The sequence below is a fragment of the Branchiostoma floridae genome, chromosome 16, assembly GCF_000003815.2.
Source record: "Branchiostoma floridae strain S238N-H82 chromosome 16, Bfl_VNyyK, whole genome shotgun sequence".
Lineage (NCBI taxonomy): Eukaryota > Metazoa > Chordata > Leptocardii > Amphioxiformes > Branchiostomatidae > Branchiostoma > Branchiostoma floridae.
The window spans coordinates 5966029-5978462 of record NC_049994.1 but is presented as its reverse complement, the minus strand read 5'-3'; the positions used below and the strand labels follow the sequence as shown (position 1 = coordinate 5978462).

At 39.0% G+C, this 12434-nt stretch overlaps 2 protein-coding genes across 4 annotated transcripts in view; both read left to right on the top strand.

Moving 5' to 3' along the window:
• Nucleotides 1-448: 448 nt before the first annotated feature.
• Nucleotides 449-680, top strand: LOC118403357 (acidic leucine-rich nuclear phosphoprotein 32 family member B-like; the record flags this gene model as incomplete). The annotated part of the gene is given in 1 exon segment (XM_035802062.1): nt 449-680. A coding segment is annotated over 1 exon segment (231 nt), but the record flags the coding sequence as incomplete, so codon positions are not given.
• A 1548-nt stretch (nt 681-2228) lies between these two features.
• The window catches only part of LOC118403329 (3-hydroxyisobutyryl-CoA hydrolase, mitochondrial-like), a 16305-nt gene continuing 6099 nt past the window's right edge, over nt 2229-12434 (top strand). For 2 of the 3 annotated variants that reach the window (XR_004829636.1, XM_035802031.1), the window contains exons 1-10: nt 2229-2367; nt 5725-5761; nt 6994-7134; nt 8708-8792; nt 9202-9282; nt 9640-9692; nt 9966-10044; nt 10463-10608; nt 10997-11083; nt 11835-11899. Coding sequence is in view for 2 of the 3 variants with exons in the window: in XM_035802031.1 (XP_035657924.1) it covers nt 2342-2367; nt 5725-5761; nt 6994-7134; nt 8708-8792; nt 9202-9282; nt 9640-9692; nt 9966-10044; nt 10463-10608; nt 10997-11083; nt 11835-11899 (800 nt within the window). In the remaining variant the exon portion in view is untranslated. Of the gene's footprint in view, nt 2368-4640; nt 4743-5724; nt 5762-6993; nt 7135-8707; nt 8793-9201; nt 9283-9639; nt 9693-9965; nt 10045-10462; nt 10609-10996; nt 11084-11834; nt 11900-12434 lie in introns of those variants that run through there. The other variant, XM_035802032.1, reaches the window with a different exon arrangement.

Sequence of the window (12434 nt, the reverse complement as noted above, 5' to 3'; positions counted from 1 at the left end):
GACATCCGCGCATCAATTTTCGGCCATTTACCAAAAAAAAAGTAGTTTTCAACCACACTGTAAATCGTATAAAGCAGCTTTAAATAACCAAATACGTACCGTGGATTGCAAAAACAAATATTGTAAAATGTCATAGAAAGGCCAGATAACATGTGAAAGAACAAGAATGAAGATTATATTGTTTGGTGTACAATATTCTGCGTGTTTGGCCATATGTTCAACATTCCTTGGACCACTTCGATTTCGCAATGAAGGCAACTTTTTTTTTGTTTCAAACCTTTCTTTTTTAAATTGCACGCTCGCATCAGTTTTGAGGTTCTCAGAGAATCCATATAATCAAATCAACATAGCCTTAGAATATATAGTATAGCAGAGAAACCAATAATCTGTTTTCATAGTCTGTAAGACTGAGATTTACATATTCTTCTTTCTCAGCGTTAGCTCGGATGTCGAGAAGCAAAAGAAGAAACTCCTTGAGACAGCCGAGTACCTGATGGGCCTGGCCATGAATCCTGATGTCTCCAAAGAGGAGAAGAAGCGTCTCCTAGAGGACGCCGCCAAACTGCAGGAGGCAGCGCACGAAAAGGCAGTGGGTACTGTTGAGACCGAGGGTTTGATGAAACAACACAGCCGACCTACAGAACTAGACATGGACAATAAACATGTACTACTTATGTGAATGAATTCTACTGTGATAACATATGATACTCCGTAAATAACTTCATCAGGTTGGCAATTATTCATTTAGTTAGTTTTTTAGGCACAACCAAGGAGTACTCACTCCCAACGTTTCGTCGTCTGTCAGACACCATCATCAGGGTTAGAATGGCTGGATACGATTCTCGCTGCTACTTATAGCCGATGTAGGTGGCGCTGCAGAAGCGAGAATGCCGTCCCAAACGTGGCTAATTTCTATCCCCCCTCATCCCCTGATGATGGTGTCACCAAAATGTTGGAAGTAAGTACTCCCTGGTTGTGCCCAAAGAACCTTACTATATATAAACATAGGATACTGTCATGAATAACATCTGCCCATCACCGCTAGTACAAGAAATTATGATATTTGTAAATATATACCATATTGTAAATGAACAAATTTCAATTTCTTGCTATAAAGTCGGACATATTTCAGCATCATACTTGTTTAAAAGGACCGGCCATGATATTAAATGCAAGCCTTATAGTATTTTAGTGTGTGTTTCACTACGGTACTAACGTTAGTACTTTTAAAAGACTTCGAGTGCGGCGCAGTTTGTAAAAGTCCATGGGCAAAATATTTTGTTCTTATGGTATAATGTTTATACTTTCTGTGTGCTTAGCATATAAGAAATCTCTCTCAAAAAAAGTGAAAAGCTGTCCGAAATCACTTTTACTTAATACGTAACGGTTTATTATGATGACAGATCTCATAATTTTAACCGTAAATTTTACTCTCAGAAACTTTACTTCCTGGTATTCCTCAGCACTAGAAGACGCCTTGGGATTTGATAAACTATATTCATTATTTCTGTAACTCTATGTGATGTCAATAATAGTGTCATGCGAAAATTATGGATTAGTACTATTGACGAGTATTGTCAAGAAGACAAGTCAACTTTTCACTCGTGTATTTTCAATTGCATTTTATTAGTTTAGCAGTGTTGTAGTACTGTCGGGTCCCTAAAAGCCTGAAACAATGGAATTTTTGTAGTTATTGTAGGTTTGCTCTTCACTGACTAACAATTTTAGTCTGATTACGGTGTAGATGACAAATAAAACTCACTCTTAAGAATTTTTCATTTCTGGTGTTCAAGCACGGTTGCCTAAGTTGTTGTTTAGTCAATGAGGTTTAGAGTTTGTTGCAAAGAAATAAACAATGCTGCCAAACTATGAATACGGTTCATCATTTCGAAATCACTTTGAAACTCGAATTCATTGATTGAATTCATTTATTCATATCATAAAAGAGACTTTCCCCGGATTTGCTATCGGACACTCTATCGGACCTGTTTTCAAGTTGAATGGGAACGAGAATAAACAGAAATGTAAGTCCTGGATACGAGAGCTAAACGAGCTCATTGAATCTGTGGGGGTGTTTAAAACAAATAGATGAAAAAATTATCTTCATAAATTTAGAACCATTTATACTGTAAATACCTATCAAGTGGTACCAATGTATGATTACTTGTTTTATAGTATTTACATATGCAGTAGATTAATTCGAGGAGGTTTACTGTTATTGAAAACACCCCTGTGGTTGAAATGGACGCTCCGTTCCATCTACCCTGCGAAGGTGACAGAAAAACGTGTGCAGTCGGCAGTGGAAAATTCCAGGTCGGAAAACACGAACGTTTTGGACAGGATGTCGTCTGTCGTCGTTGTAACCAGGTAGGTAACACTTATTCCTGATGTTAGCCGGGTTAAGGTTCTTGTTTAGGGTCGAGATTTGGTTGGGAAACGCACTGACATGTCGGTATAAGTAACGGTCAAATTATCGGTCAGTGTTTTTTTTGGCTGGTTGGGGTCGGGGTCACTTTACATGTGTATAAACAACCATGTAACCCTAGACCCGACGCCTGCTAGCTAGACTCGTTAGTTTCGTGCTGTTGTTTTTGTTGTCCATAACACAGCGTTTTATTTACGATGATCTGGTGTAGTTTAGATTGAGCTGACAGATATTGATGGTCGAAAGAGCCCCCCTCCCCCAAAACCCCAACCCCTTGTTTTACCTTGGCCCCTCCTTTGCCACGCCCTCCCCCACTTCCTGCAAAAAAGTTGACAGACCACCAAGGACAATAATTGTCCTTGACACCACATACCATGTTGCCATCATTCAAATATTTCAACTGTCATTTTGGCCTACCATGCCACGCTTCATAATGCTTTACTAATTTCAATTTCTAGTATTAGCCAAAAATTAATATGTGAAAAAATATGTAGCACTACTCTATTGATAAAGCAAAATGTGTTGGTAAGAAAACATACTCAGGTGTAGCTTTCCTATTCAGGGCTTGTAATGATATATATATATAAGCCCAAAGTATGTGGTTAGTAGCTATAGTTCAAGATACTGTTAACTTTGTACAACAATAACTTGAAATTAAGTATGCCTCATGCTGTCAGTATTGCAAGACACAGTGTTGGGGGGGGGGGGTTGACTGATGCTTCTGTGTACCAGCAGAGGTTTAGGCGCGAGACATACAGAAAATGGTACAAAATAGAAAGCCTGATGAAAACACCTAAAAATGCTAAAAAAAAAAACAGCCGAAGTCTAATCTCTGCTTGGAGAGTATAAATTTTTGCATCACTAAAACCAAAAGACCACAAAAATTGATTTGCTTGTAATATTAAACCTACAACATGCATAACTCATGATAGTCATAACCTTTCTGAATAGATTGTTAAAAGAGTTGAAAATTTAAAGGCCTACAATTGAAAGTCTTAGCCTCCATAGCAGGCTCTCTGGGGCCTTTTTTTGGCTCATAATACACTTCTCTTTTTGTACTGGGTCGCTGATCGCCAGCCGTCGCTGATCGCCAGCAAAAGTGTATTATGAGCCAAAAAAAAAGACCTCAGAGAGCCTGCTACGGAGGCTATGAAAGTCTCACATCTGCTTTGAAATCTCCCTTGTGCTCAGTCCACATGTCCCTTGTCAGAAACACCTGTTGATAAAGGAGACACACCTGTGTGCAGATGACAGTGTTATCAGCACCATCTGGTGCCAGATAAGACTTTGATCTGTCTAAGTCTTAACACAGATGGAAGCTTTGCTTACATGATGTCAATTCAACACTGTTAAGTCTGTAAGTGTAATACAAACTGGCCCCTCCCTGCTAGGAGGCTGGCCTGATGTTGGGCGGGCAGCTATAAGCAAGATTTAATCAGGCTACAATACTGTGGTGTACCAAATGTGCCAAATGCTGGTGAAGGGAATTCCCAAAAGTGCTCACAAATGGTTCACAGTCTGAATGCATAACTAATACTAGTATGTACTGTTTATTGTGTAGCAGGGCTTTAGCCAGCTCGAAATTTTTTTCCGTCAGCCAATTACAATCGTCGCGAAAACCGCGAAAATTAATGAGAAGAACTGAACTGAGACCTTAAAAAACGGGTTTTAATGAGATTATCGTATGCAAAAGGGCGCCGACACACATTGTCAACAATCATAACAATAGCAAAACAAACAGTGTGTGGCTTTTACGGCCGTGGACGGCGTCCCCAAGCCGCCTGTAGCTTCCACCAAGGATTTTTGTCCGTCAAGGTTGACGGATTGGTTTTAAAATTTTTCCGTCAGACGCAGCAAATTTCCGTCAATTGACGGAAAAACGGACGCTCGCTAGAGCCCTGTTGTGTAGCTAACAGTATGATTAGGAAGATGTTACTTATGCCATACGAATGGTACTTTGACTGACATGCATTGAATATCAATTAATTATGCAGAGGTTGAGAACATTGCACAATTGAAATTATTATTGTTAGCTACATGTATATTTTATTATTATTATCATTAACAGTATATTAACAATGAATGGCTAGACATTATCATGTCGATATGAGGTAGCATTTTAAAACTATGGCCTAACCAATTCACTTTCAAAGAAAAAAGTGTTTCACCCCTTCAAAACCTGCCAGAATGGTACAGTCATCTGACTTTTGACCTTTTCACCCAGACTAGACAAACTGAACTTTTGACTCTGCCATGCAAGTCTACCAGTAGTACTTTTCTCAGAAAGCAGTTTGTTACGTTTTCTGTCTATGGATAAGTAAGTATGGTACAATAACTGCTTATCCTTTTGTCCAAACTTAAACCTGTGGATGTTAGAAGTTGAAAACAAAAAATAACAGTGACATTATGCAGTTTTTTGCTTGACTGCGGAAGGAAGTTTATTTTTCCTGAGGCTATTTAAGCATCCGGTATAAAAGCTTGTACATGTATTGTTACTGCAGGTTGTAGTGCTACAGGGTGTCCAAGGTGTTTGACTTGACTTATTATTCTTACTTCTTAGCTTATGTCTTATTTGTACAGCTGCCACTGTGATGGTACAAGTTAGTGGTAACAATGTGTATACAGTGTTACAATGGAACATGTACAGTCAAACCTGCCCGAGCGACCACCTCTTCTCAGCGACCACCTGGCCATTTCGACCGCTTTTTCTCGGTCCCGATTTATTTTCCCATTGACGTAAGCATTGAGCGACCTTTTCTCAACGACCACCTGGCCAACGCGACCGCGACCGGCCCAAATTGGGACCTATCACCACCGCATCATATTCAAGATTGAGGTTTTCATCCATTTTTGATGATAATTAGCACGATTTTGTGCCGAAATCGGCCAGTTTGCGTCGGATTTTGGGGTTAAATTTACAGTTAACAGTGTGCGTGTTGTATCTGACATTAAAGACATGGCTTCTTTGCGTGCGTGCAGTGTGCTTGCTATTTGCCATTAAACACAACGGAAACCATTTATACTTTGCATCGGGCATGTTTTGAGTCGATACTCTTCTCAGCGACCACCTGTCCAAATCGACCGTTTTTTTCCGGTCCCCCGGTTGGTCGTCTTGGGCAGGTTTGACTGTATATGTATGCCAGGTATATATGTTATATGTTTAGGGAACAAAGGGAACACACATACACCCTTTTCTTGACACCTGTTTCCCTTTGAAAAGACTCAAACTGCAGAAATAAAATGTTTATTCTAGGAAGTTTTTAGATCCATTTTGACTAGTTTTGTTCATCTTTCAACAGGCAATTGTTTCGTGTACAGAGGATATTCCATCATCTGGTAGGTGACACTTTCTCTATAAATGAGCACATGTTATACTATAAGTTAAAGTACATACATGTATACACTTCTACATATAGAAATTCTTTATATCATATATCATCATTTTATTACCCTTTTAGAAATTGCACATAATTGAGTATGTTTATTACGTACTCAAGGTAATATTTCGATAATGGAACCATGGCTCTGTCATGGTTGTCACTTTTTAATCACGCCATCCTTTTAATATTAATATTGATATGCATGATTACATTTCATCCACTACAATTCAGCCGACTTGCTGCTATTAGACATTTTGAACTATACAATGTATGGTATCAATAAACCATTTATGATTTAATTACTCTTAATGTATTAACATTTCTACGTAGTACTGTGTAGTTTTGTAAAATCATGGAAACTTGTATTGTAATCATTAGTGATTTCCTACATCATGTTCCAACCGCACAATACCAGTAGTTGATGATAATCACCATTCCAAAATTAAGATGTAATTGCATGTAAGTCTGCAGTGATTTGATATTGCATTAGGGAGAAAATGGATTATTTGCAGTGGTTTTGAGTGAACAATAGCACTGTAGTCACAACAATGGTGTCTTTACTGACATAGGCTGAGCCAGTCAGAAACCATCCACCAGCAACTCAGTAAGGATGCTACAGACAGACTGACAGAACAGTCACCTCCAGCACATCATACTAGTACATGTGATACTATACGACAGGTACAAATGTACCACTCAAGCAAGGCAAGCAGAGGACAAAACAAAAATTTTCGCCTTGGCTTTGAGTTCATGGTGAAACGATCACTGCAGGGTTGTAACCAGGGCCCGTCCTTTGACGGAATTTTGCAGCTGGGGATGGAAAAGTTTTGCTAATGTAAAGATTTTAAAAAAACCTGAAACCCTTGTGTAATTTTTCACTAAAACAGATACCTTTGAACAGCTACCAGCAAAATTTACACCTCAAAATGTAGGAAATAGCATTTCAGAGGGCCAAGATTTTCCGAGACCCCAACCCCCCTAGGAATGTTGCATGACGTCTAGTGCTTGATAGGATTTACATTAAAAATCGAGGGGACAGAAATTGATTTCATTTTCAGACTGGCTACAACCCTGGGTCACTGAAAAAAATGCAAACATAAGACCACAGCAAACTATATCTACATTTAAATCCTGTACTTAATCTGATATTCTTTTCTGAAAACCTTTCCTTTTCTTTACTGTCTGCAGAGAATGTCCTCCACAGCTGCCACACAGCCAGAAGTCCTGTTGGAGAAACAGAAGAATGTTGGAGTCATCACCCTGAACCGGCCCAAGGCCCTGAACGCACTCAACCTCAACATGATCAGACAGATATACCCCAAACTTAAGGTCTGGGCATCACACAAAATTATTCTATCTAAGGCCACACCAATTTAATTTCTTGGTTCTCGGATTTTTTCAGAAAAATATTGGGGCGGTCGGTCGGTCGGAAAAAAAAAAAAAGAATTGCAAAAAGTCTGTGGTGAACTTATATAACACAAAAAACCGAGGTAAGTAGTCAAGTTTTCAGCTTTTCGTGGTATGATTTATCCAATGAATCTCTTCCTTTGATATATACATTTGTACCACTGTACTGATCATGTGACTGCATATAAGCGCTCTGATTGGTTTATCAGCAGTATGTGCCCCTGGAATGGGGTTTTTTAAAGGTCTCGATAGCAAAACCTATATCATTTTTCTTGGGATTAAATTTTTTTTTTTCCAAATCGGAAAAAAATGGGTCGGGAAATCCGAGAACAAACAAATAAAATTGGTGTGGCCTAAATGAAATAGTTGAATAGCTCGATAGCCCAGCTTTAATTTGTGTAAATGCTTGTGTTCGTTCATCCGTCTAGTCGATGAGGACTGCTTTTAAATCATCTTGTAATATAAGTTGTATGTTTATTTATTTCAATCTCCATTAGACTTGTTAGATATGTTGTAGAGTTATGGATAACACTTTTGATGTGTAATGTTATATCACCATTCCTGTGTACTGTAAATGCAGAAATGTTCGCGGTGGATTAATGTTCGCGGTTTTCGCGGTGACCACTTCACCGCGAACTTAAAACCACCGCGAAAATTTTTCTATTATGGTATTAGATTGCAGTCTATGGTGTTACCGCGAACTTAAATCCACCGCGAAAAGTCCTTTTCCCCGCTACCGCGAAATTAAATCCCCGCGAACTTTAATGCATTTACAGTATTTGCCTGTCGTAGACTCTCCAATATCAGCAATGCTGCTCAAGAGTCTGTGTAATATCCTTTGTCACATTTGCTAATAAATGAAATAAAGCAACCATATGAACTCAGATGAGCAGTGCCCTCTGTCAGAGAATGAAGTAACTGCATGGCACAAAACACACATTTGTAACAGTGGGGTTCTAGCGCTGCCAAACTGACCACGCCAACAGCTCTTGAGCTTTTGGTGTTATGGTTAGCACGTTGGATTTGTGATCCGGCTGCCCGGGTTCGGCGCGGGTTCGAATCCCGGGAGTCGGGATGTTGTTTCTTTCTGTTATTACTCGCAATCCCCTGAATTTCTACAATGGTTCCCACGCCGGCCCTGTGAGTAACAGGCTAGTATGTGCCACACAGGGATGTCGATCTCGGAGATTCGAGGACGAATCTTGAAAAGAAAAGGGAGAGTAGTGTAACAGTGTGGTTCTAGCGCTGCCAAACTGACCACGCCAACAGCTCTTGAGCTTTCGGTGTTGTGGTTAGCACGTTGGATTTGTGATCCGGCTGCCCGGGTCCGGCGCGGGTTCGAATCCCGGGAGTCGGGATGTTGTTCCTTTCTGTTCTTACTCGCAATCCCCTGAATTTCTACACATTCAAGAAAACATTTATTCCATTCCCCAAACCATCCATGTAGTTCTATTGAAACTGTACAATTTAAACACTAATATTGATGTTCATTCAGGAGTGGGAAGATAATGACGACACAACCATGATCATCATAAAAGGTGCTGGAGACAAAGCCTTCTGTGCTGGGGGTGATATCAGAGGTCAGTTCTTCCTAATAGAGTTAGGCCTGTTGTGTTTTCTGTTTCCCTACTTTCCCTAGAAAACTCCGAGACTTTTTTGGAGTCAGGGTAGTGGAGACACATGGCTTCCAGTTAGAATTTTTATTCAGCCTGCTTCATATTGAAGTACAAACACTGCTTGTTCTATCTAATGAAGGATAAATGTATCTATTATGCACAGCATTTAAGTTTGACATTGAAAGATATTTAGTGTCCTCATGCATTTCAATGTACTTTGTTCAACTGTGAGTCTGTATTGTAAATTAAATTTATAGCTAAACACTAGAGTTTGAGCCATTTGATACTTTGGTTTCATTGTAAACAGTTTAAGGGTCATACCATGTATATATAACATTGCAAAATGCAGTAAATCTTGTTGTCCTCCCTGTAGCTGTGACAGAAGCTGGGAAGACTGGAGATCGACTTGCTGCAGACTTTTTCCGGGAGGAGTACATCCTTAACAATGCAATCGGTGAGTTGTAGTGGCTTGATTCTCACTTTATCATCATCATCATGACAACCGATGTGTATGCAAAATTCTCTCCATGTTACAGGACGTGAGTACTTTTTGATTAACGTGTATAAAACCTAGGCCAGTTTGCTGCTTTTTTTTTTTTGTGGAGAAATTGTATCTCTTCATTACAACTTTCTAATTGTCTTTAATTCTGAAAAATACAAAGCTATGATTATGAAGTGAAATATCGTTGATAACCCCTGATAGTAATACCACTTCCAATGCACTGATCCATAGATATTTTTTCAAGAAGGACTTTCAGCACTTTCAGTCATTTTATTTGAGAAGCTAATGTTTTTCCATGTCTCCCTCCAGGCACCTGTCCTATACCTTACATAGCCTTTATCGATGGGATCACTATGGGAGGGGTGAGTTGGCTGTCAATCAATCAATCCATCAACAAATGCACCAATCAGTGAGGAGCATGTTATAACATCTAATCTAATGTTCATATTACAAAAATTTCCTTATTCAATAAGTTATTGTAGTGAATATACAATGTATATACATGTATTGCAATGTACCAGATTTGAAATAAATGGCAAATTTCTTGGAACAAGAGATTTGGTGAGCTTTTTTTTCTCTTCAGTGCTTCAGCTTTTTGGGGGGATCATCTCAAATCTTCCATGTTTTCCCTGTAGGGTGTCGGATTGTCTGTCCATGGTTTATATCGTGTTGCTACAGAGAGGACGTTATTTGCCATGCCTGAAACTGCTATAGGTAAGCCAAGGTTTAAAACTTTGTGGTTTTAGTTATAGTCTCTAAATATTATCTACAAAATTATTTTCTCTCTTAGAAATAAAGTCTTTCTGTGTCAAAATGTCTCCTACAACTATATGATATCATTGATCAAGGTTTGGTTTGTAAAGCACAACATTTTCCACCATTAGTTACCATGCTTAGATATCACATTCAGCATTCTTATGAGTTCTAGATATGAAAACTAGGAAAAGATAATTTGACTGGTCTACCACAGGCTCTGTTCTTTTGTGTGTTGTGTGAGTAAAATACATGTTATTGTTACAGGTCTTATTAGATATGCATGTACCATATTATTTATGTGGTGTTGAGAAGCTAGGCTAGTGGAAGCAAGATCATGACCCAATTGATTTGATTACTCGTACATTCTCCCCTCCAGGTCTGTTCCCTGATGTAGGCGGTGGTTACTTCCTGCCCAGGCTAGGCGGTTCCCTGGGGATGTACCTGGCTCTGACCGGATACAGGTTAAAGGGCAGGGAAGTCTACAAGGCCGGCGTGGCCACACATTATGTGGAGTCAGACAAGGTGAACACATAGTTAATTTTGTTCTCCTCGATTTTGAAGAAACACTTGAAACTAGCCAATGTACAGTAAAGATACATGTCTTAATTGAAAACAAAATTTCCTAAATGCATTCCGTGTCAGTGTATTTCCAACATAACTTTTGGGATACAAGGGTTACTTGCCCTAAATTTTAAGAAGTTTAATAGGGCCTTGGAAAAAAATATTGTGTTTCCTGCTTCAGTCCTGAAAAAATTAAGGTCGGTAGGTAGGGATTATCTTTTTTTTTTCTTGTTATTTCTTTTAGGCTGGCCAAAAACTCTAGTGGTACATATTACAGTAGAGTTGAACAAAGTAAACTGAAATGCACGAGGACAGTTGTTGAGGCCATAACTTCTTGTTATTTTTCCAGCTGCCAGCATTAGAAGAGGAACTGATGTCCCTGAAACAGTCCTCCTCCCAGAAGATTGACGAACTGCTGACAAAATATCATAAAGAGGTGAATGCTCAAAATTTCAACATTTTATACAAAATTCTTATAGAAGATAAGATTAGGAAAGGAGAAACATATTACTAGTTCTTGCTTGACGGACATAAAACTTGCTCTTGCCAAAGACTGCAAGCCTAGACTTTGTACGTCATTAAGAGTGGAATAGGGATACATGTCCTTGTTGTAACCGCCTAAATAGTAGAACATGTACACTGTGTTTTGCTACTGCACTTAGAACTGAGTTTTAGCCAGCATCCATATCCTTCCGTTCTTTGACTGAATTTGCACCTTCGGACAGACAAAAATTTTGTCCGTTACGTCCTCTGGAACGGACAAAAATCGTCATGTAAAGATGTTAAACAAATGAAATTTCGCAAAGGTCTCCAGAAATTCAGCGCAGATGCCATTGAACCAAGCAGAGTATACTCTACCAGCAAAATTTGCACCTCAAAATGCAGGAAATAGTGTTCCAGAGGGTCTTAGATTTCAAAATTCCCCCAGACTGCGCTAGGACTGTCGTGTGGAAGCCTCCGGCACTTGACAGGATTGCCATTCAAAATCTAGGGACGGAAAAAAATTCAGGCTGGCTATAGCTAGAACACTACTCCAGACCCTTGCGATATATCCCTACCTATTGTAACCTCCTGGCTGCAAAGAGAGAGTAGTCAGCCCACCCAATAACCCAATAATAGTGGCCTGAAAACCCTAACTTATTTTAAGAATATTGTGACCTTTCTGACACTTTTTTCTCCCTTGCTAGACCAAGAGGGAGATGCCCGAAGTGCCTGAGTTTTCTCTGGAACCTCACATGGACAAAATCAACAAGTAAGGAACCATGTCACAAAATCAGCACGTTATGATATTGATAATCCAGTGTATGCTATGGCTTTATGAATAATCTTTATATTCAAGATAATTAAAACTCAGTTTTTCAGATGTTCGCAGTGTACAACTTAAAGATATTTGTCTCTACAGAATGTTTTTTTTATTGCAGGCTTTGTTGAACAAAGTTAGGTTTGAATGTCTGCAAAGTTTGTAGGCACAAATTGTATCTTGTATTTTTTTTGCACCCTTTTTTGTCTTTTAACATTGCTGTGCTGGTGGCTGCATCCTGAAGATATTATAAGCTAACATCCTTTATCAAAGTTTATGTTAATGGTGGTTTCACACAGAAGGTTCTTTCCTCTGATTTTGCCTTGTGCATGCTATCTTGTTTCCACACAGCTTTCATTTCAAATTACGTATATTTGTTCAAATATCATCAGCGATAATATATCTCGTGAAAACGGAACTAAATTATCAACATCAACAAATGCTACCCCTTGACAGCAATAAATGGCATCAACAAGTGAAATGGCTG